The sequence below is a fragment of the Netta rufina genome, assembly GCF_964035555.1.
Source record: "Netta rufina genome assembly, chromosome: 4".
In the NCBI taxonomy this organism is placed as follows: domain Eukaryota; kingdom Metazoa; phylum Chordata; class Aves; order Anseriformes; family Anatidae; genus Netta; species Netta rufina.
The window spans coordinates 1,045,704-1,071,436 of NC_140127.1; the positions used below are offsets into that span (position 1 = coordinate 1,045,704).

At 43.8% G+C, this 25,733-nt stretch overlaps 1 protein-coding gene across 9 annotated transcripts in view; it reads right to left on the reverse strand.

Moving 5' to 3' along the window:
* Positions 1 to 18,022, reverse strand: part of LOC311209468 (uncharacterized protein) — a 191,822-nt gene extending 173,800 nt beyond the window's left edge. For all 9 annotated transcript variants that reach the window (XM_084286826.1, XM_084286825.1, XM_084286824.1 and 6 more), the window contains exon 1: positions 17,447 to 18,022. In XM_084286826.1, the coding sequence (XP_084142952.1) occupies positions 17,447 to 17,889 (443 nt within the window). In that variant the 5' untranslated portion in view covers positions 17,890 to 18,022. The remainder of the gene's footprint in view (positions 1 to 17,446) is intronic.
* Positions 18,023 to 25,733: the final 7,711 nt, after the last annotated feature.

The following is a 25,733-nucleotide window of genomic DNA, read 5'->3' on the forward strand; positions in this document are numbered from 1 at the left end:
TTCCTTTCAGGGAGTGCAGACTGCTCCTCAGGTTAAGGAGGAGGCATCAATTTTCTGTGCAGTCTTGGTCCAGCTATCAGAGGCCTTTTCCAGCATCAGGTGGAGGTTTTCAAGCCAGCCTTGTCCTTTATCCTATGAACTGCCTGAGAACTGCTCATCCAGGTACATATGGACCATTCTGTTTCATGAGCAGCAGCTTTGCTCTAGGAGGGCTGCTGCAGGCAGATCCACCATCATCTGCAGAAACACTCAGCTCACTGACTCCTGGTGTCAAACTTGAAATCCTGGCCTGCTCGCTCCACATCTGCTGTGCATCTATTTGAAAAGCCAGGGATGGCACAGGCTATAATGGCAGGAGAGCTGCTACCAGCAATAGCTTGTTTTTGCTACTGTATGTCCAAACACACATGGGAACTAACCCAGTGCGATTTCACTGAAATCCTGGCCAGTGTCACTAGAACACTGGTTTATAGAAATAGCAGGCAGGACAGCTTGCTGCTTTTAATATTTCCAGACAGTGGTGGGTGTAAGGAAAATCCTAGAGCAAACAGTTTGTTTAGTGCTCATCTAGTTGTTTCTCCATAGTTTCCTAGTAGGTCTATTTTGGCCAGTACCAAACCAGCACTATACAAGCCTCTGCTATTGAGATGCCGTGCTGCCTAGGTGTTGCTAGTAAGCCTCTTTTATTTGTTTTGTCTTTTGCTGTTTTTCTAAGCATTATAGTAGAACCAGTTACGCTTTCTTCATGTCACAGGCCTCCTGGGCTGATTTTGTACACAGAGAAAAAGAAGCTTCTGGCATTTTTCACATTTCAACCAGCAGTGGCTTGGCTGCATTATCAAAGCAGGCCTGGCAGAAACACACAACAGAGCATCCAAGACCCACCACAGACACTGCCTGCACAAATGAACTAATCGCACAGATACCGCTGGGCCACAGCAAGGAGGCCAGGGGAAAAATAAAAGCCCATGGAGACGGGGCTAGGCCACGGCTATAAAGAATCTGCTTTTCTTAGCAGGTGCTTCAAGTTCCAACATCTGCTGGCCATATAAATCAAAGCAGCTTCTACAAGCATTTACGCAAGTGAATGACGTGAACATATAAATACACTGTAAGGCTTCTTCCCTGTTACTATTCTTGGCACTGAACCCACATAGAAGGTTCACCAATTTTTTGTCTGTGAAAAAAGTAGGCTTATGGTAATAAAAATATCTAAGACTTGTGTTGTGCATGGGATTTTTAAAGGTATCCTTGCACAAAGTACGTAGAGTACACATAGCATTTTAGAGCTGGAAGCCTTCCTACTTTTAGCTGTATTGCATACTCAATTACCACAACTGAGTCCTGATTTTATTTAACTCAAAAGGAACTTCACAAACTTGATCAAAAAGGGTATTTCCCTTCTATTGATCACATGGCTCCTGAAAGCAAGCAAAGCTGTCAAAACAATCAGAACCCCCAGCTGAACATCAGTGGCTGTCCAGTGTGTTATTGTTTGCGACCTAATTATGTGATAAAGTATTCAAACAAAAGTTTATACAGCACAGGACAATGAAATGCAACACAGGAACAAAAATTAGGTGCTGACCAATGACAGTTACAGGCAAGGCTGGGTCACAGGTGTCACATGCATTTCCGTTTGGGCACAGAAAAATGAAACATGAATCATCTACCAGCAAGAACATCTGGCTGTTTGCACCAGATCAAGCACAAGCAAAATGAGAAAACAAAATACTAACTTCAAAATTGAGAGCATCTATGTGGCCTTCATCCCTGCCAAAGCTGGCTTTCCTTCAATTAACTTCCCACTCCCTCCAAGCAGTTTATTTTAAAACTGATTTTTTGTTGTACAGCTACCCACTGATCTCCTCTGCTAATGGGGGTGAGCTCCTCACCCCTTGACCTGCCCCTCTTTGTGCATCATCACAGAGCACCCCCTTCTCATTCAGAAGGTCTCCCACCCTAATCTGGTCCACAGTTGTCTGCCAAACCCCTATGCACTTCTACAAGGAAAAGCATTTAGACTTCACTTGCAGGGATTTGGTTGTGTGAAACCCGTAACGGTGCTAAGAAGGTGTCAGTTCGTTTGTACGCACTGATCAGTAACTACCTTACAGCCTTCTCGTCCTTCTTGCCCAGGTGTTTTGGGGTGACAGTTGCTGAGGTAGCTGGTGTTCACATGTCCTGAGGCAGAGCGCTTCCAGCCAGCTTTGCAACAGCACGCTGGACTGGCTGCCTCATTCCTGGCACAGGACGTGTCTTCCCCCATCTGATGTTTACAAAGCCACAGTATGAACCCTCTTTCTCACTGGGCTGGTATCTCTCAAACAGCAGGCTCTGTAGACATTATGCCCCAACCTCCACGTGCAGAACCACCAGCTCCACCAGCTCTCAGGATTGCCTGCTCATTAGCCACACACACGGCTCCCTCCAGCAGGGCCCTGTCCAAGGCAGAGAGCCCCAGACAGCCGCATCTGCTGCTCCAGCCTTGGAGGATGCATAGCCAACAGGCAGTCCCAGCTGGGTCCCTGTGACTCGATTGTGCTGGGGGGCTCCCACCATTTCAGCAGCCCCACAGTTTTGCCTTCCATTCGGTAATTTTCTAAGTGCATCCCCAGTCTAGTAACAAAAATACAGAAGTCAGGCATCTGAAGTCTGAGGACTGTATGTGAAGGCTGCTGTCTTATAGCACTGTCATAAGAACAAGGACCACATGCTTTTTAACTGTTATGCCAAAACACTTTCTGACCCTCAAAGAAGCTTTCCCAAAACATGGAAAACTAGCCACCGCAGAGTGTTACTGGTGCCCAGCTTCTGCTGTCTATGGCCATTACCCCCACGTAGAGAAAGGTTCAGCCAGACAGATTCCAGCTACAGCAGCTACATCATCCATCTTCTCATGCAGGTGTTTGCAGTGTACGAGACCTGGTTAACAGTCACCGATTGCCTGCTGTCATCAGACAGGAGGCCGAGATAGATGCCTACGGCTTACCACCAGGTGCCCCTGCCTGAGTGGTAAACAGCCACTGAGAGGCAGGCTCTGGGACTCCAGATCCAATGATAATTCCTGGCCTGTTTTCCACAGTATCACATGCTAAGTGTCATCTTCATGTTTTTAAACTAGTGTGTAATACCTTGGAGCAAATGATTAAACTAGAAGTGCTGAACATTTCCTTGCTGTACCCCATCACTGACAAGATCTCGCTTGTACAGCCACTTGGACTGGGAAAGAAACCTGTGCAGAAAATGCACTCATATGCTGTCAAGAACAGGCACTGGCCATTTTTAATATCAAGATTAGTGACTTTTAAACATTCTCAGCTTGGGCCTGTATTTCTCCAGCCCTCAAAAGACACTTGTCACTTTAATAAATCTTAGCAAGTAAGTCTAGAATGCACACTTGTGATTCATTTGAGCAAAAAGCAGAATAAGGGGAAAGAAGAAAACTGAACCACCTAGAAGCATTAAGGACGTGATACAGAAAATACACCGTAACAGAAAAATATTGTCAGGCTTGATTTGCTTTCCCACCTTGGAGCTCTTCTACATGGCATGTTTTCCCTCTTGCCCTATTTACTCATTCTAATACTGCAAGTGATCTGAAAAAAAATCAATGTGAGCATTCCAAGAATAAGCAAATAATGAAAAAATAATGTCGTCCATCCCTAAAAGACAAATTCTTATGTCAGACTGCACTGAAATACCATTGCAGAAAAAGATCAAAGAAAAAAATTATAATAATGATTGATATTGAGTCATTATTGCTCTGGATTTAACATAGACTAATTTGCCATATATCAGAGCAAAAAGTACTGTAAAAAGACTGTAGAGCAGCGGTAAGTATTTAAATGGTATGTGATAGCTTTATAAAACAAGTGATGGGTCTTGGAAAAAAAGTAAATCCTTGCAGAAAGTAACTAGCTCCTGTCTGCACAGCAGAGTTCACAAAATGGCAATACTGTGTCATTAGGCTGGCATGACAGCTGAATCTCTAATAGGCCATCAGCAAAGCATGTGCAGAATGAAGCCCCTGAAGCCACCGACTCCTGCTGTGTGCCTTGGCACACTGGCCTGGTCGCAGCCCTCACCGCACACTCACTGGGACACATTCCAGCTAACAAAGCACATGGTGAGACAGGCTCATGCACCAGCAAGCAGGTCCAGATGTGTACTCCACCTTCTGAGCTTCTCTGCACCTCCACCACAAAGCAGGCAACAGGTGCTGTGCAACTTCAGGAGGAGGATGTCTTCAGGGCAGGGACATAAGCAACCACCCGTGTACCAAAGAGATGAGCTCCCCTCCACCCAGACACACTGGCGGTGCTCAGATCCTTGACAGGTCCCTGTTCGCACAGAGGAGGGGGCAAGAACCTCTGCTGGCACTGGAGCTCCACACCTGGAGCTTCTCTCCAACTTCTGCACTACCTTCTTTTACCAGCAACTGTCTTCAAGCCCTCTCTCAACATCTAGTTTTCTGACTGAACTACTCGCAGTGCCTCCTCTGGCTGCTCCTCCAACCACAGCAGAAAGTCCACACCAAGCACTGCATGTCTTTTCAGACCCACCTGTGCCCTGCTGTGCGTCGTGAACACTACCAGCCAAGACAACTGCTCCTGAACTGCCAAAACAACACATGGTTCTCATGCAGATCTGCCACCCAAGCTAAAGCAACAGCAAGACTATAGCTGTGTATTGTGCAGGCTGCTGTCCAGGAGTAATGTGCTTCAGGCCTTTGTCTGATGTAATCAAAACCCAAATATTACCAAAACAAATACTTGACAGGAGCAAAGTGCCTGTATTGTCAAAGTACTGAGCAAACAACGGCTAATAAAAACACCTCCTCCAAATCAAACAAGGTCAGATTAAATATTGAAAGGTTACAACACAAAGGTACCCTCCAGCAATTTTGAGGGTAAACTGATTAGAAATACCAACATGTAGAAAAGCCTCTAGTCTGGAGGAGGAACTTCTTTGTGAATAAAACAAGTGCAACCGTATGTCTGAAGAGGAAACTGTCTGTCTCAGAGCAGAAACAGATGAATAATAATAATAATAGTTCCAAAAATAATTACAGAAGGAAATACACATGCCAGGCAACCTTCTGCTAGTATAAAACAGCAGAAGACACGCTAAAATTAGTACACATTTGACTAGCTGGAATTGAGTTATACTTTCCCTCCCCAAAACAACCTAGCTAGCATGGCCAGCTAGGATGTCATTCCTGGCTACAGAAAAAGTCTGCAGCAGATCAGCCAACTGGGACCTCTTCCCAGCAGTTCGGGTTCAGATGCAGAATATTTAGTCATCTCCATCCTGCAAGAGTTGATAAAAAAGCATGACAAGGATCTAGAGGCAGATGCAGCCTGTAAAGACACATGACTAAAAGTAACTTGAGCCCATTTTCTCCTGTGGTTAATACAAAACTTGTTGGCAAAATTAACACCCAATTTTAAACAAACATTTGAAGCATTATAGTTAGTTTGGTAAAGAAAAGGAGAATCCCTCAACTATTAACTATACAGAGCAGGCAACAGTTGTTTCAGATGGCATTCATGGATTTTTGAGCATACACTAAAGCATTGCTGAAAATCTTTCTGTACATACAACCTAGCATCATACTTGGTCTAACATTTCATAACCAGCAGAACTACAACTGCTTAATATTATGTGCTGATTTCTGTAGATCACCTGCTTAAATTTTCAAGTTCCCTTTGATTGTATTTACAAAAACCCATATTTACAGACAGAAAGGAGAGAGGATAAAATAGCTTTGAAAAAATCAAATGGACAGAAAAAAAATTCAAAATAAGCTGCATGAGCAGGGTTTGTTTAGTTAAAAGCTACCAAGGCCATGCTAGTAGCTACAGCTCTCTACTACAGCTGAAATCAGGTTGTTTCACCATCAGTTTCATGTTCCTGCAGCTTTCTGCTTGTCTGACCTTGGTCAAGTCACTTTATACCTGTTCACTAGCTTCCTATCCTTAGATTGAAGACACCGGCCTTCTCCCCTATCCACCAGACTTTTCAGTATGAATGCAGAGCTTGTAGAGCAGCAAGCACCTCTGAGCAGGCGTGCAATGAGTCCTACATTTGGCTTGCTTTGCTCATTTTATGTAATTAAATATTGCCTCAGCAACATGACCCAGAACTAACATAGGTCTTTTCGCCACTCAAACCCCACTAAAAACATACAGCTCGGCACAGCTGAATTCCAGGATTAAAAAAGGAATTACCCCATGTTTAAGTTCTTCTTAAAAAGACCAGGCAGAAGAAGGAGATTTGGGTGGCTTAGGAAAGAATCCTGAAATCTAAAAGGATACATTAAAAAAAGAAAAAAAAAAAAAAAAAAGAAAAAGAAAAAAAAAAAGATAAATTACAAGGTTTTCATGTCTACACAATCGTCAGGCTGTGGATCCGGAGAGATTCTGCCACGTTTATGAAGACCTGGGGTGCCTACTTGACTGCTAGTGCCCTTGGAAAAACTCTACCCATTTCCCAACTTTGAACCCACCTCTCCCTCTTCCCACTCTGGGGCCTGTGAGGGAGCATGTCTGGTAGTTCACAGCTACAGTCCTTTGAAGTGCCATTGATATTCAAAGCTTGTGGAGCCTTCTGAGTCGTAATGGCACCCTCAAACGCGACTCAGGCCACACTACAAATAAACTTGCTCTGGTGAACCTGCGAGCCGCTTCACTGTGCTAACGTCAGTCTACCTCTGAGAAAAGGGCTCTGCAGCATAAGCATTGCAAAGGAAAATAAAATCCTCAGCATGGAGCCCTGGAGAAGAAAAACAGTGAGATATTTAAACCTAACCATTTCTTTTTAAATACTTGGGTGTTCTTTATAGAGGGAATTTCCCCCTCCTCTGCTCCCCACCAGAAGCGTCCAAAGCATTACTCTATTTACAGAGCTTTGATGTGAGCCTCCAAATTTTTAGTTCAGCTTTTAGGAATGTGAGGGTCAACTCATTTTCTCCTTCTGGGGAAATTAGGCTGAATTTCATACCGCCATTTTCTCCAAACATGGAAATACACTGAGGAATCCTACTTTAATTTGCAACAGTCAGAAGTTAAAATCTCCATCACCAGAAAGTTTAGGCAGCCTACACTGAAAACCCATGTAATTTTACAGACAGTGTTCAGCCACTGAGAATTAGCAGCATTGCATGATCCATTTACTCTCAACAGTCCAAAATAAAGTGATATCCTTCATATCCACACACTGGGATCATCACTTTCCATCTGTGCAAAAAATGGCAAGTGAAGAAGTAAAGGACCGGGGTCCTTTAGAAAGAGTCAAGCCTGGCTTTCAAGTTGCGTCCCCAGAGGCAATGCCTCTTGCAGAGGCTGTTGTTAGACCCACAGGATCCAGGCAGGCTTTCCACCCAGAGGTGGGAGTGCTGATCCGTGATGGATTCCCCCCTTTCTCAGGTAACAGAAAGGGCCCTGAACTTCATGAAGTGCATACTCATAGCCCCTGGCATTTCCGTTTTGTCTTCTGACTTCCTTGATTGGTGCACCAGACACTTTTCCCTTTGGTAACAGCAACCTCCCAGATATATTGCCTTGTCTGCTGGGATGTGACTGAACCACCATCTCAGATCCCAAAGTCTGACGAGGCACTGAAATATGTCTCCAAGTCTAGGAACTGACTCTGCAGAACACTGTGGGCTTCAAATACTCCTTCCTGTAGGAAAGGGTTTGAAATGGTAAGGCTTAGAGGGCTTAGTAGAAGACGTGCCCTGAGCACTGCCTACAACAGCTATTTTTTCCCTTATTTATTTAATGTCCTTGGACCCTTACTTGAAGCACATTCCGCTGCAGAGTGTCTGTATTTCTCTAGTGGACCACAGGCAAACACACATGCAGCAATGCTATGTACTGTAAGCATAGTTATAACACATATATCTACAATCAGCTATTCCTGAACTCAAAAAGGGAAAGAAGAAACTACTCCCTTTTCTGCTGGCTTCATCTGAAAAAAAGCAGTGCCTTGAAGATGAAGTGGTTTGGGTGTTATCAGCCTCGTAACTAGTTATGCGGAGTCCACCTTCCTTTCTATTCTCTGGCCATTTCCCATCAAACTGCACAGAAAACAGCCGTCAGATTAGTTCCAGCTCTGTGCTTTGAATGGGATACACACTGAGCAGGTCACTAGGAGATGTGCTATAACTGATAGTCCCTTGTGCCTTACAAGCAGCTTGCTGCATTAAACTAATCACAGATTAAAAACTAAACTAATCTCACCTTCAATATTTGGGTTACCTTTACATAATAAAGGAGCAATCAGGTAACAACAAAGGATGGCCATGCAGGGGCAAAGCAATTCTTGTTTATAATATTAAAGCATTTTCCTACTTAACTCACTCAACAGAAAAATAATATTCACTTCAGGCTGTGAAAGAGACATCAAGCTGGTCCCTGCCCTAGCAAACATGTTCTAGCAGTATTAAAATAATCAAATAATACAGTGCTAACTATGACTTGGTTTCAGTTCCTTTGGTATCCCACTGGTTAAGACTGAAGCTGTAACAACATGAGCTAACATTTTCAGATGTCTTCATCTACACTTCAGTAAAGAATGCAAGTGAGCTCACTCACAAAGGGCCTGAGGTCACTCTGCATTGGTTCTAGATACACAGTAAAATGCATTTAGATGCTCGGATTAAACACAACAGCTTCAAGTCACATCTCTGCCTTTCTTATTCTCACTTGGCAGTGAGGGGATGGAATTCCTTCAACTTGTATGTGAATATCAGTCTGGTTGTCAAAGTCCCAACTGTGAGATGCATATGAAGTGCAATATTCTGTATTTGATACATTTTGATAAATTACATAGTTACTAAAACACGCATATTTTGCACATGCAAAATTCTTCCACATAAAACCACTATGAGACATTGATAGGTTTTGAAAACTAAGCCCTTGGACTACAGCACTTGACAGTGTGCATTTCTAACAATGCCAGTAGTTATCTCTCATATCTCTGTTTCCCAAGAAAGGAAATCTGGCATTAAAAAACCTGCAAAACCCTTGATGCATGTTTGGCAAAACACTGAATGGGCTGCACATTCACTCGGGGGGCTTCCAGTGAAGGCAAGTCAAGAGTTATTGACTGCTCATTACTATAGATGGGAACATCTAGAAATACAATATGGTTGATGTGGAGAGGTAAACAGTTCATGTGCTTTGAAGTATATTTGTATTTTATCTTCTTATGCCTAACAAGAAGCATTAACTCCTGTAACAAACTGTGGCATTTTCCAGAGCCAGTACAGCACTTGGTACAAGGAAATCTAATGGTCCCTTGGTTTTGGATGCTATTATAACACAAGTTTTCAACTGAAGGAGATCTTGACATTCTCTGAAAGTCTGAAAAGATGGTGTATGATGTAAAGTACTTAGCCTTCCTGTGTTTAGATATGCTCGCAGACTCTTAGCTTAAACATTTGACTTGGTTCAAAAGCTCAAATAGTCTACTCAAGCTCTACAGATCTATTTCTTCAATTCCTTTGAAGCCCACCAATGCCAGTGTTTCTGAATATCTTAAATAGCAAGCTACAGTTTCTGTCAGCTTTTGGACAGGAATTTACATTAACCAAAAAGGCTCAGGATCCCACTACTTTATACAGCTTGAAATGTGCAGGACCTGCTCCTTGCAAAATAATTAAGCAAGCTCTAAATAAATTCTGGGAAAGACTGAGTTTATTACAAGGGCTGGGCAAATAATTAACATGATGTTGCTTATGGTGGTAGTTTCTGTAAAAAATGAAAAGACCTTAAAAAAAGGGCATCTTGTTTGTTCTCTTTTGAGGCATACATTAAGCCATGTAAGATGAGAAATTGAAGTAAACACATACATTCTTCAGTACTACTGGGGAACTTCTTACCAGGTGACAAAAGGCACAAGGCTTTCCTGCAGGGACCTCGCAGGAGGCAGACAGCTTTCGTCCTTACATCACTCTCCAGGATCTTCCTGGAGACACTGCTGTACATATGGGAGTATTGCCATGGACATCAATAAAACAGGATATCCTTGCTACAAAAGCAAGGAAGTTACATTGAAGTAACTTTGAAGTTACATTTCACGTAAGAGAGCAGACCATCCTAACATACGCTCTGCGTGCTGCAAAAAAGACAGACAAAAAACAACGCAAGCCACAGCTCAACAAGGAATGTACAAGTGCAGCTCTAGTTACCAATGTGCATGTACAATGTCTGCACACCTACAAATTTTCTCCACGTGCTCTTCGGGACACACTAGTAAACTTAGTACCAGGAAGTCACACCGATGTTATTTACAGTTTATTTTCATTTTTGAATTGCAGCTATTGCAGAAAGGGCATTTGAAACCCTCATGTGGCAGAAGTTTAAGCAAGTGCTTAAGTGTAAGCACTTGAACATTCTCCTTGACTTCCATGAATTATATTCAATGACGTAAGCATGTTAGTTCACCATTTCACAGTAAAGTAATAAAGATAGATTCATTACTATTTGTCTGCAGCAGTGATGGTTGCCACAAAGAACAGCACCAGAAAATTATTACATGCATATTCATTGCAGAGTTTACACAAGCCCTGACATTGAGCCATCACTGCAGAAAGAAATATTGAGGAGCTGTTTTGCACTTTCGCATGGTTAATGCTGTGTGCTGAAGCCAGTGCTATTTGGAAAAAACAAGCATATTTTTATATCACTGAAGTCCATACTAAAATGTGCATGTGCACACACACCAAATATGTGACTTTGAAGGATAGGTTACCTTAAATGTGCTATTTTGCAACTTCTGCGAGCTTGACTTTGAACCTTGCAGTATTGTTTTGATTAAAAGGCTTTGGGGTTTGATTGCTTTTTCCCCCTCTGCTGTCTAATAGGTTATGCATTTACCACTGTAAAGCTAGTGTATATGCAGTAAACCATCTGCAGTTACTGAAGTCTTCAACCTTGCTTCAGCATTAAATCAACCACAAAAGCAATTTACTGCTTCATATATTCCAACACCATGAACAATATCCATTAAATCTCCATCTCACAGAGTGACCACGCAGCTTTATGCTGGGATTGCTGTCCTGCATTACAGCCTTGCTGAGATCGTGGATTACCCTCAACCTTGCCACGTAAGAATCATTACAGCATCCTGCTGCACCCAGATTCCTAAGATGTGCCGAGTATTTCCACCTGTGAAAAAGCAGTCCCTAGCATTAGCATTCCTCCATCACAAGGCATAAATACCAAGCCTACATCAGCACCTGTCCTGGGAACAGAGGAACAGCTGAAAATGCTTCTTCAAGAACCACAAGGTAAGAGCCTCTGAAGGTGCAGTAACATCTCCGCGCTAAATCCCATATGGAACATGAAAGTCTCATAAATGTACCACATAAAATCAATTGCAATGTCACAAGCATTTAGCTTGTTTTTTCCCTGAGCCTGTACATCTTGTTGAAATAAGAGCCTTTCAGTCCACTTATAGCTAAATCTGAGTCTAATGGATATTGCTTTTTAAGACACTACAATCACTTTTATTTCTTCCTTTGATGGTGTAGAGCAGGCTGTCATTAATGTACCGTGGTTATTTTTTAGACTTTCTTCCTCCACAGCCATTGGAAACACCAATTCAGCAGTTCCAGCCTTTGGTGGCTACATCTCAGAAAGGATTTACAATAAGAAATCACTATTCCATCTCAATGAGATAATTTTTGGCCAGTGTTTAGAAAAAAATCTGTCAAGCAATCCAATACCCGTGGCTTAAAAAGGCTAGTGCAACTAGTTTCTATTTCTGCAGTGGCTTCCAAGAAATTTATTGCACCTTTTTACATAAGAGTCTGAAACTCAGATGCAGACAGGCCAAAGAAACTCTAGGAAAAGAGCCATCATGCAACAGGTATCATGAGGACTTTGCTGGAAACACAAAAGTTAAGTGTCGGCGTGTCACACCCTCCCAGAAAGAGCTGATCAGTCTCAGCTTAGGTGACAACCATGTTGGGCATTTCAGGCAGCTTTTTCAACCTTGGAGGTTTGGGCAACCTGCCAGTAATGAAGATGTATTAATACTTAATGCAGCTTAATGTAATAGGTGTCATGTTCATAATTTACAGAAGCTCTTTCTAAAGCATTAAATTCATTTATACTCCTTAAAAGCTACTCAATCCTCAGGGCTAAGTTAGTTTGGTTGGTGGGAGGGGGCTCTTTTTTTAGGATTAAATGATATATAAATTGTTAACATATCCAAACTAATCCATTAGTGCGTGTGAAAGCAATAAATGTGCCAAAGTAGCAATAACACGATCGAGGAAAGTCATTGTGGTCATTAGGGCTGAAAGGGTTTCATTTATGGCCCCAAAGAGAATGAAGGCTATAAAATAAACCTTAGTAGTCCTGATGACCAGAAGGTTTGACGTACTATGATAAAATAAAAAATAGAACACATTTTTAGTTTCATAAATGGCCACATATTGCACCACCCATTTCACTGCCACTTCTGTCACCATACCCTCCTTTGGGGTGTCATGTCAGATACAGGAAGGAATACAAAACATGAGACAGGTGGACTGGTGCACCCAGGGACAACACTTATCACCTGCATCTTCCCACAGCAACTCAGAGGCACCCCACAAGGTTGGGAGTCACCTGTAAGGGCCACAAAAGACCAAGAATTTGAGACCTTGCAAGCTCTGGATTGCATTGTCTTGACAGCAGTGTTCGTGCTGATGTAAGAAAAGGTCTGTGCTGCCTCCTCACCAAGGGGATGCAGCATATTTCTGTCCCAGGACCTTCTCTGTTGTACTTCATATCTTGCAGTCTCCTTTCTCCAAGACATGAAACTGTAGCTGTGAAGGGCATGTAGCACCCAAGAGCACGGAGGAGCAAGAAGGCTTTATTTTCTTTTACATTCAGTAACACGAGGCTGGCCCTAGTGGTGGAAATGTCCACAAGCTCGTGACAATGACACAGACTCAATGGTTATCAGAACAAGCCAAATGCCAAAGCCCATAGTTCAGTAAATCTTTCCTTCATGACAGTGGTGGGTTAGTCCAATTCTGAATCAGGCAAAAGCTCTGGGAACCCATGATTTTACACTTTAGATCACTGAAGACCTGTCAGATTCATACTTGCACAACTGTATTTACAGTCTCCGCATTGTCAGAAATGTCAAAAACTTCCCATGTCCTAAAATACAGCACTATCTTTGTCCTGATGCAACCATAGGCCATTTTGGAACCCCAGAGTTTAGTTAACATTGTAAATTAAAATCTTATATTAGCTTATTGCCATTTTGTTTTCAAAATGTTCTCAGAAACAAAGTACCAAACTCCATTCCTGATAGTCTACAGGCGTCCACCAGCTAGGGTCAGTCAAGCAGACCTGCAGCGCTGCTGAGAGCAAAGCCTGACCTGAGGCACACACGCTGAGAGAAAGACTCTGCAGAAGTCTCTGCTACCTGCTCCTTGTCCACCATGTCCTAAAGGAAAGGCTTGTGTCCCCTAAGGAAGGTGAGCACTAGGCAGGTGAGCACTCAAAAATGCCACCAGGTTCCAGAGCACCGGCCTTGCTCCTCTGTTGCCTACCTGGTTTTTGGTGAGTGTTTTTCCACAACCACAGAGACCTGCCCGCAGCTGTCAGGGATCCACATCCACCCCCAAGCCAAGCCTGTTGATACAGGCCCATGTGTGCCTGCGTGCGCCTGCGCCGCAGGTACGGAGCTGAAGCTGCACCTCCGTGTGCACCGCCACGGGATCAGGGACTAAGTGTGTCTAACAACCCATAATTAAGTCATGTCATGTAGCCAGATTCAACTTGGAGAAAAATGCCTTCAGTAATTGCATTTAGTTCATCTTGTAGCATGGTCCCAATCATAACTGTTAATTCAATTGTACGTTCATTCTGCCAGCTCACTGCCATTAAGCACACATTTAATTACTTCAATAAAGGATTAATATGCAGCACACAAAAGTAAGGGCATCATGCCGTGCCAAAGCACACAGCTGCCCCATCATTTAGTGAGGAGATAAAGAAAGAATATCATTGGGCAGTATAATCCTGTTACGAATACATCATTATTAGATGAACATTTGGGACTTTTATTTTCGTGCTTGTTATTCACCACTCAGCATACGTCTATTTCCTTGGCACCAGAAAGAGTCATAATGCGCAAGTGACAGCTCTGCCATTGTTGTCCCAGCACTGGCACTACTGGCCTCCCTCCGCGCTCCCCCCAGCGCTTGTAAGGTTGCTCTTATCTCGTCTCCAGGCGAGGGCTTACAGCAGCTACATCACAACATCCTGAGATAAGGCGCCCCGCTTGACATTATTCCTGTCTGTGCTGCAAACAACTGACAAGCATGGCAAGTATAAAAAAGGAGCGAGAACAACAAAGACTGCTGCCCCCCCTGAGCTTCCCCCTCCCCCCTCAGAAGACAGATCATCAATTCTCCAGGATGTACACAATCATTATTGTAGGGGAAACAAAGACCAGTGTCAATTGTGCAGTGTTATAAAGCAGTCCCTCAAATTAAAACCATGTACCTAACTGCATCTGATGGCAGAAGCTATTTAGCAGTGATATTTAACGGAAAGGCAATGAAAAGCAATAACTGCTTTATTTAATGTATCTGTTCAATCCAGCTGCCTTGGATGGGCCTTAATAGAAGCTGTCGATCAATGTCACAGCTTTTGAAATAACTGCAGCAGATTGCAATAAACATGAAGGCAAGATAACTAAAGCTACTGATCAGCTTCTTGTTACCTTCCTGCACCCAGAGATGTGTCATTTGTTTGTGCTGGTTATAATAGCCAGTGTTGATGATTATCACACGAGCATCAGGCTGGCCAAGTGCAAGGGGAGGAACAAAGCCAACTGGGGAGCGGTGCTGATGGAAGAAAGTTCGCCTGGGACACCAGGAATTCAGAGGCCAAACCTCTGGAAGATAAAGGCCTGCCCTCCTGCTGTTTCAGTTCAGGACAGCTACTTCCTCACTGCTCTCTGGTCTGCAAAGGAATTTAAAACCAGTGTTTGGGGCAACCCATCTTGCTCACCCTGGCTACCCCTCCTCAGCAGCAACAGCTCTTTTATGTAGAGGATGCCTTGCCATACTGAACAGGAACACTGAGTTACCTGTTCACAAAGATGCTGAAGGTAGTGGTGTAGAAGTGGGTGGTATGCAAGCAGTTGCCCTTTATGGGATAAGCCTGTCCCAGTCAAACCAAGCAGCTACCTTTGAGAGAAGCAGCAAAGCCTACTTGCCCAATTTGTGGGACTCAGGAAAGCAATTCATGATGTACCTCTCTGCTGTGCCGAGCATTTTGTCCTGGGCATTGCATGGCAGCTGATCCTGCAAGAAGATTGGACAGCCTAAAACCCACAACTATTTCCACAAAACAGCTTTTGATGGCAACAGCAGGGAGCTGAGCAGACCCCAGTGCTCCAAGTGCTGCAGAGGCTCACACAACTGGTCACATAGTTAAGGCACAGCTTTGGAAAAGGCTATACAACTGAATAATTCAGCAATGCAACAGAGAGAGCTATTGGCCTTCAGCTGATCTGGTTGACCCATTCACCACGGGTTTGAATGAATCTTTAAAGCAAGTTTTGATTACCTAGTTTGCTAGGCAATATTTTAAAGCTTCCTTTTGGCAACTTTCACAGCAACAAAACTTGTGTTCAATTTAGCTCTCGAGTTTCAATAGGCTGCTCCTTCTTTGTTTTGCTTCAAGGAAGCGAGGGAAAACTCAGCAGGAATCTATAAAAAAAAAACTTCAGGAAAAACCTGAAAGGTTCTTTTCACTTTTTTCAGTCCATATATTTTACTGAAAGATTAAAACCTAAATTATTTTTTTTTAATCTTACCTAAACCTGATTTGGCAGACATTTTGTGAGAAAGGTGTCAGTTATCTCACACCCTCCATGGATGTAATAGGTTACATAAAATAAATTCCTTGTCATATTACATCATTTTTTACTCAGGTAGATTACAGTAGGAACTGACTAGACAGTTTGCTTCAAGGTATACCACTTGTCAGATAAGATTTTTGTAAAAGGCTCTGGAAACAAATATTGTGTATTTCAGATTTTTTCCCCTCCGTTTTTAGTTGTTGCTAGCATTATGCAGACTTAGGGTTTATCTCTATGCATGCACAGAATCAGAATATCCTCAGTTGCTAGTTGGTCGAGGGAGGCGATTGTCCCACTCTGCTCTGTGCTGGTGCGACCTCACCTCGAGTACTGTGTGCAGTTCTGGGTACCACAGTACAAGAAGGATGTAAAATTGTTGGAGAGTGTCCAGAGGAGGGCAACGAAGATGGTGAAGGGCCTAGAGGGGAAGACATATGAGGAGCAGCTGAGGGCACTGGGCCTGTCCAGCCTGGAGAAGAGGAGGCTGAGGGGGGACCTCATCGCAGTCAACAACTTCCTCACAAGGGGGAGTGGAGAGGCAGGTGACCTATTCTCTGTAAACACCAGTGATAGGACCTGCAGGAGTGGTGTTAAGCAGAGGCAGAAGTTTAGGCCGGACATCAGGAAGAGGTTCTTCACCAAGAGGGTGGTTGCACGCTGGAACAGGCTCCCCAGCAAAGTAGTCACTGCACCAAGCCTGTCTGAAATTAAGAAGTGATTGGACTATGCACTTAGTCACATGGTCTAAACTTCTGGGTAGACCTGTGCGGTGCCAGGAGTTGGACTTGATGATCCTTATGGGTCCCTTCCAACTCGGGATATTCTGTGATTCTATGAAAGAAGGCATTAAACATCTCTGCTTTGCCTATGACCTTGTCTGTGAGGAGACCTTCCCCATCAACTAGCAGACCTATGTTTTCTTTGGTCCTCCTTTTTCTCTTTACATAGCTAAAAAAAAAAAAAAGCTTTTTATTGTCTCCCACAGACTTGGCCAACTTCAACTCTAATTGGGCTTCGGCCACATGAATTTTCTCCCTACAAACACAAACAGCATCCCCGTATTCCTTCCATGTCACCTGACCCTCCTTCCAGCAGCTGTACACTTTCTTTTTTTGCCTGAGCCTCAGCAGAAGATCCCTGGTCAGCCAGGCTGGCCTTCTGCCCCGCCTGCCTGACTTCTGATATTTTGGAATTGCCTGATCCTGTGCTTTTAGGAGGCAGTGCTTAAAGATTGACCAGCACTGATGGACACCAGTGCCTTCAAAAGCAGTTTCCCAGGGGACCTTGCTGACTAGTTCCCTGAGCAGTCTGAAGTCTGATTTCCCCATAATCCAGGGCTGAAGTTTTGGTGGCAGTTTTCCTTCTGTCACCATAAATTCTAAATTATGGAATTTAGAATTCAACCACTTCATGGTCACTAGGGCCAAGACGGTCGCCAATTGCCACATCTCCCACAAGACCCTCTCTGTTCTCCAGCAACAGATCTAGGAAGGCACCTTTCCTAGTTGGCTCCCTTAGCACCTGCACCAAGAAGTTATCATCTAGGTGCTTTACGAACCTCCTGGACTTGCTCATGTCAGCCGTGTGGTGATCCCAGTTGACATCTGGCAAGTTGAAATCCCCCATAAGGACAAGGGGAGTTGATCTCGAGGCATCTTTTAGTTCTGCAAAGAATAATTCATCGGCATTGTTGTCCTGGCCGGGTGGTCTGTAATAGACTCCCACTACGACATCCCCTTTATTTGTTCGTTCCTTAATCCTTACCCAGAGGCTGTCAACTTTGCCATCGCCAACTTGAAGTTCCACACAGTCCAGCCCCTGCCTCACATACATCACCACCCCGCCACCTCGCCTACCCTGCCTGTCCCTCCTGAAGAGCCTGCAACCATCTATTGCAGCACACCAGCCACAGGACTCATCCCACCAGGTTTCACTTATGCCGACGATGTCGTAGCTGTGGGACTGGGCCAAGACTTCTAGCTCGTCCATTTTATTCCTCATACTGCATGTCTTTGTGTAGAAGCACTTCAAATGCGCCTCCCTGCACACAGCACCTTGTGGAGCAGACCAAAGGACCTCACTAGCACAGTCCCCCTGATTCTAGTGCACCATCCCTTTGCTTATCACCGGTGTACCTGGTTTTATCCCTTTCCCCCTTCAACTCTAGTTTAAAGCCTGATGTATCAGCCCTGCTAACTCCTGAGCAAAAGTCCTTTTCCCCCTCTGAGAGAGGTGCAGTCTTAAGCCCTTCAGAGGCAATAGCTAATTTAGACTGAGGTGTCAGTTACCCTGCCATAAAAATACACCCTTTAAGGATCTCAACTCCTACTTTGCATGCAATTCCTTCTGGCCTTGGGTTTGTATGGGCTCGCCACAGAGAGCTATTAGAAAGAGGTTTCTCCTTTTCTCGCTGGTGTCCAAATACTATTAGAACAGAGTCTAAACTGAACTGCCATTAATGACAGGTGCAGTTGTAAAGGCTTGCTTTTGGATCAGCATCCAAGCATGAATGCACAAATTCTCTTTGGGAATTTCCTAACTTCCTAGACCATAGATCCATTTTTCATCTCATCTCTTAACCACATGTCCCACACCTATGCAAGTGAGTTCTGGGTGCAGGAAAGCAGGACGAAATACATGCTACCACTTCTGCTCCGCATGTATGGAACAATGGAGCATAGCCCAGCAGGTAAGCTGACTCACCCAAGGACACCGAAGAGCTGCACAGCCCTTACCTCCCAAGTCTTTTCTTATCACTGCCCACACATTAATGCTGTTCCTCACAGCAGGCAAGGCTCATCTCCTCCACTGAAGCTGATACACCCTGCCCGGGACTGGCCCTTCCAGAAGCACTTATGTCCTGGTTTCAGTTAGTGGGTGTGCCCAGCTCACACCCCCGAGCACTGAATTGCAACAGTCTCTTGGAGAGATTGTGGCCTTTACACGAGGATGGCTTACTGCATGCTGCCAGGAGCAGCACCAGCAGCATTGGACATGGAGCGGCACCTCCATAAAGTTCACAGCTGAGCAGTTTGCAGGAGAATACAGCAAGGGCAACGTTCTGCTGACAGCTTCAGAGACAACATGCATTGAAATGCCTCTTCACTCACTGGTCACATCTGTGGCAGACCTTTACTAACTCTCACAGCTGAATGCCCATTCCTTTCAGCTCAGGGATGTTACTTCCGCATCCATATTTTTTCACAGCATAGGCCTCATTTATAAAACAGCACTTCACAACTTTTAAAATAACAGAATATTTTTTCCTTACTCTTGGCTCTACATACATAAAAAAAGAAATAAATGTGTAGTAAGAAGAGAGATGTAGGGTCCTATCTATCCCAGTTGTCTAAATGAAAGCCTGCTTTGAGTTTGAGAGCAAACTGTCCTTAGAAGCCCTGACCCTCTTCCATGCAAAACCCCCTTTCCTGAGAAAGCCTGAAGTCTCTCAGCTTCTAGTAATATTTGGTTTAGCCATGCCCTGGACTGGGAGTAGTGCCTGCATTTCACAGGACAGACTATCAGGGAGTGAAGTTTATACCCTTCAAGTAAGCATCTTACACAAACACTTACTGGAAGTCATTTGCCAGCCAACCAGTCTCATGGCCCTCATGAACTAGCATTCAGGAAATTAGTTTCTGTTATTCCAGTATATAGGACAAAAGTCTTGAGAAGCGGTCTTTTCTGCTCAGGATTAGAGATCAGTGCTTTTTATCCCATTTTGGCCACTGAAAATCTGTCAGATATCACCAACAGAACTTTGTTAGAATTATACCAATCCCTTCCACTCACTGTTTTCCGTTGGATAGTCTACTCATCTTAGAGACATGATGCTTCTCATTTGTGCATTGTAATGGATTAAATTAAGAGAAACTCGAAAACTACTTTTAAGCCCATGCTTACAAACAAGTGTATTGCTTCCTAAGGCCAGCAGCAAGATGGGTCAGTGTCAGCTGCCAATACATGGAATGATAGCCTGTGCTTGAATATATCCCAATATCAAAGGAGGGCAGAGAGAAAAGAGGAGCAGAAGGAATCATTGTCCACATTTTGTCAGCCTGGCAGGGCCTTGAGCATCCAGGAGGAACAGACAGCATGCCCTCACAGCACAGCAACTGCCCCAGCTCCAAGATCTCCGGCACTTCTCCGAGAGCAGTGGGATGAGTCACAGCTCACATTTCCAGACCCACAATCTGCAAACCATCCTCATCAGGATGGAGAAGCATCAACCAACCACATTGCACCCTCCAATGAAGCTAATAACACCAAGTGCTGTCAGGTTGCCAAGCCAGGGCTTGGGATCCCTGATCACACAGGTAGCTAGTGCCACAGGAGGAATAGTGCACACCCGCTGTGGTGTGCACTCCCCAAATAAGCTGCAGGCACTTAACTGTTTAACAGAGGGGATCCAGTCTTTGCTCTACATTCAGAGCTAATCACTGTTATCAGTCCAGAAGAAAATGGGAGTTTTACAGACTTTGAGGGGGAAAAGAAAACTGTTACAAATTAACGGTGTGCAATACACTGCAGGAAAACTACTTTGAGACTAATCTTTACCTCCCACCTAGGGCCCAGCCAGCTGCAGGCCAGCTGCGTGTCGCAATTGTGCCCATGGAGCCAGCCCTTGGAGAGTTTGCAACACGACTACAGTGCCCAACTGCAGGCTGGACTGTGGAGCTAAAAATCCCAAGGCCATTAGCAGAAAAACATGCACAGCCTCCACATGCTGTCCAACCCTCTCCTGCTGCTGGGCTGCCCACTGTGCTTCCACTTCAGTCCTTGTTTGGGAGGAATTAAAAGGGCAGGAAGTACGCAATTTAACACAGCAGCAAACACATTTTCAAAGTGCCGTGGCTCTTTAGCCTGGGAGGACAACTTGTTTCTAAGGTTTTGCAAAGTAGCTAACAAAGATAAAGGCCCCAGAACAGATGCACTAGCAGTGGGTGGGTTTTGAAGCAAGGTGCAAGACGCAATTCCTCTAGCTAAATGAATCAATGTGTGAATTTAAAGCTTAGAAATGGAGCAGATGACAGCCAGAGACATTTAAACAGGTTCAGCTCTACACAACGTTGACCTCCTTATCCCATCTCCCCCTTCATTTCCAACTTTGCACTTGTTCACTTTCAAACCAAGACAAAAGAGCCAATATTTCCATTACATTGCCCTAACCTCAAGTTAAGTAAGAAAATAAATATAGGATATTGAGCCAGTTACTAACACCTAACCTTAAATAAGCTACCTGCTACTTCTAACCTGAATGGGCTGTTGGTAGAATGAAGAAGTATGGTGTTTATTCTCCATCTTAAATTCTTCAGCATCAACAACAAGCCCCTTTAGTGCCCATAAATTAAAGGCTGTCACCTGGTCATCTTCTGATCTGACCCTTCTCTCTTTTTTGCAACATTTATATCCCTCCACTTCCTCTCCTTAAAATCAAAGCTATTTTTTGTCCACTTCTCTCTCACTATGGCAGCCTTTTCTTTTGGCTGCCCTTCTCACACTGAAAGAAATCACCATTAAAATAACACCCCACCTCTCCCATAACACTGCATGAAAACTTGATTTTACACCTTAGTTCACCCCTTTTGTGCAGCTCCGCCAGCAGTAATATCAGTCTCACTCAATGTGTTTTGGAGCAATGCACTACAGCTCCCCCTTGCTGGTACAGTCCGAGTGCTGAGGCAGCCCCAGCTCTCCACCTGCCCTGAAAACACTACTGGCGGTCCCCTGCATCACACAAGGACTTTTAATGTAAACAAATGTTTGCTGAAGATTAGCCTGAGCTCAGTAATTTCATTTCCACTTGTGACCCAAAACTAAACTGATCCTACTGTCTCCAGGGGTGAAAGGCTAGTGTACTACATTAACCCAAAGAAATGGAGGTGTTTTTCCCATTGTCTCTTTGCCTGTTCAAGTCTCTCCACTTAGCATTCAGCCTCTGTCCCACATGTTGGCACAAGCATCACATAAAATGGTTCTGTTTCCCTGTTTTTCAGAGGTTGGTAGCTCAGACTTTGCCAGGTTCCCCAGCATTGACACTTCTCGCATGCCTTGGAGTGCTACAGGACTGTAACTGGAAGACAAGGTCTTCATGCTCAGTCTGTCAAATACTGCATGTTACAACGAATACACAATACCCTGTACCACCTTTTAATTCTCTATGGCCAAAATACAGTGATGAAGAATGGCAAGAACTGTTTCCGCACCACAGGCTCTTTGTGGAACTGAGAAACTTTGAGGAATTGAGTCCTTGGGTATGCTGCACAGATGCTGTCTCTGTCTCAGCCTTCGTGGACTTTCATCTCTTTTAAAGGCTGGAAGGCCAAGTCACAATGGCCTGCCACTTAATCAGGAACTGTCGAGAATCAAGGTGGTGTGTGCTTCTGCACTTAGATAAAAAGAACCCATAAAGAAAATACTCAACTAACTTTTTTAAAGACTTCTCAAGTGCAAATATTCTTCACTGAACTGGACAAGTACAAGGAGAAACAAAGCTGTTGTCACAAAAGGTTATGTGCTGCTCAGCAAAGTTTCTAGTTTTCTAAATCTCTAGAGTAAACTGTGGCTTCAGAAAGTACTTATGCACAGACTAACAACAGCCAAAAAAGTTGACAGCACTGACACAACTTTGTAAGACAAAAATCAAAACACCTTGCTACTCAGAATAAGTCAGGGATGAGTAGTTCACATATATTCCACCTCAGTCTCCCTGTATTACCTTAGTAACAGGCATCCTTAGAATTGTGGTTTTACAAAGATACTGCCCTGGTTTCAGTTAGGATAGAGTTAAGTCTCCTCCTAGTAGCTGGTAGGGTGCTATGTTTTGGCTTAGGATGAGCAGAGTGCTGATAACACGCTGATGTTTTAATTGTTGCAGAGCAGTGCTTACACCAAGCCAAGCACGTTTCAGCTTCTCACTCTGTCCTGCCAGTGGGCAAGCTGGGGGTGCAGCAAGAGCTGGGAGGGGACAGACCCAGGACAGCTGGCCCAAACTGGCCAAAGGGTTATTCCATACCATCTGGTGTCATGCTAAACAATATATAGGTGGCTAGTTGGGGTGGGGGAGGCAGCTGCTCAGGGATAGGCTGGGCATTGGTTAGCGGGTGGTGAGCAATTGCATTGTGCATCACTTGTTTCGTACACATTATTATTAGTAGTACTATTATCATTATTATCATTCTCCTGTCTTAATAAACTGTCTTTATCTCAACTCACAGGCTTTACTTTCCCATTTCTCTCCCCCATCCCAGAGAGGGAGGGGGTAGGGTGAGCGAATGGCTGTGTGGTGTTTAGCTGCTGGCCGGGTCTAAATAGCTACAGAGTTTGTGGGACATTCTAAGGCTATGTTGAGCAACCCAGGATAACCCACCGCATTTTTCATTAAAACCAGTCATTTCTGTCAGTTTGAGCACATGGAAACACAGACGACCACTGTCCATAATAGACAACAAGTATTAGATATGTTAAAGAATAGTTCAGCTGGAAGAGAGCTACAAAGATTGTCGAGTCCAACTGCCTGACCAATTCTGGGATAACCAGGAGTTAAGGCCTATTTTACATAGTCACCTCCACATTAAGCAGCGTGTAAGGCTTCAGGAGCATTTGCCCTGCAGAGGGCTGGAAAACAAAACACTGCACAGCTCACTGACAGACAGAAGTCCTGGCGCACCTCTGCACATCTGCCAGCCTGTATACAGCTTAGCTGACTCTTCTCTTTTGCAAGGGGATACATACCTATAATTTCATTTTCAATGCTTTTGGGGTTTTCCTCCCAAATCTTATATGCGCCCAATATTACTCTGTGCAAAGAAGCTCTGCATTTAGACTTAACCGTGCATGTGTTAAAGAAAAACCAACAAATCAAGAATATTAGACAAGAATTGATAATATAAATTTACCAGTACCTCTGGAGATGTAAGTAGAGTAGTCCCAAGGGGTGAACTAAGAATACCATCAAAGAGCTTGGCTAGGGTTATTGTCTTTAATGGACAAAATTGCATTGACCGCATAGTGTCTGTAGTTAATGGCAAAAGTAAATTAATTTACAGCAAATGACACCACAGTATGGTCAAAAATTGGTATGATCAGTTACTGACAAGTCAAAGACAGGTATCGAGCGAGTCCTGCAGGATAGCAGCAATACAGGGTGGAAACAGATCCATCTTCAGGGTAAACAGCAATATCCTGAGCTGCCCACCCACCAACTTCAGACATATTTTGCTAGAAGCTTACCTACACAACAAGACATTGTCTTTCAAAAAATATCTTAATTAGAGTTCTGTTCTATTTTTATTGCTTTGTACCATGCACAGTTTTCAGAAACCTTTTTTTGTACCTCTTTAAGGAAGAGGTACACAAACCCATCAATAAGCTACATAAGCTACTGTTTCTCCAATTGAGAAACAGCACGTGATCAGATGTAATTCATGTAGGCAGCAAAAAGCAGCATGACAGTTGCATTTAAGTTGCCTGGCGAGGTTCATGCAGAGCTTTGAACTCTGAGGGACTCGTTGACACTCACTGAGGGGCTGTACATGAAATCTGCGGTCTGCTGAAATGGCACAAGAAGCCAGGAGTTACTCTTTTTTGAGTAAAATAACTTCTATGCTGATGGTCTCTTAAAGTTTCAGTGTCTCATCACACACCTCTAAACCTTTTTGTTGAAATACAGTGAACCTAGACTCATCCTGAGACCTGTGAACTCCCATCAGTTTCCTATTCTTTCCATGCTGCAAACCCTTGCCAGACAAGGCCTATAAAACTCTTTCTTTCAAGGAAAGCATGTGGTGTGACTTGCAGCAGCCTGCTCTGCTGCTACAGCCTCTCTGATGGACACGAGAGCATGACATACAGGCATGGGGAAGCTGAGGTGTTTCTACCTGTTCTACACGAGATTCAAGCTCCACACCTAAAACAGCTGCCAGCTTTTGCTAACCTCTACATAAGCTGCCTGCATCTCCAAGCCATGCTACCTGGAACACAGGAGCTGTTATCACTTGAGATAAAGTCAGCAAAGCAAAACAAAATAAAGCCAGAACAGCTGGGAACCTGCAGCCCTTGCTGCATCATTACTTACTGGATCACCTTGGAAAGCCATTTAGGGCATCCAGTGAAGCTGAAGCACCATTCTAGCTGTAATCTCTAATACTGTTTTCCAGCCACTATAACCTCTGAGGAATGCAGCTGGTGTCAAAGATTTAATGCTTTTTCACATTAGTGATGTCAGTGCAAAATGGCCATCTTCTCTGAATAATTTATCTCCCTGCTGCATAATTTTCTTACCTCCTTTTTTTTTTCCTTTTGGCTTTTTACTGTAGATGGGAAGGCAAGTGGCTGTTAGTCCTCGAAAAAACCTATGGAGCATCCTTCCCATCAATCAATTAAAAAACACTTACCTTACACTCAACATGATTTATTTCTTGTTAATACAATTGTCTCACTATATCCTTCTATTATTATACCCTTAATTCCATTAGCCATTCACTTAATGCTCTCTTTAAAGCTGACCCTAGTCTGGGGAGAAGAGAAAGAAAAGTTCGTCAAATAGTGGCGATGCCAATAAAATTTTGAAGCTATTCTCTTAAAATCCTGTAGGTCACTGGAAAGACAAGTCCAGAACATATCCTGCTTGCTCTACAGGAGAATATTTATTTTTCATTCGTTTTCAACTAAATGACTTGTTGGCTCCAAGCTATTTTAATTTTCATATTTCACTACCTATCATACTGTTCTGATGCTTTGGCAGACTTCGGCAGAGTAGGGAACTCTTTACTCATGTCTGCTGCTCCAGCGAAGGCAGTACCAGCTCGCAGAAAGGTGAGGATATCTGACCACTTCACTCACTG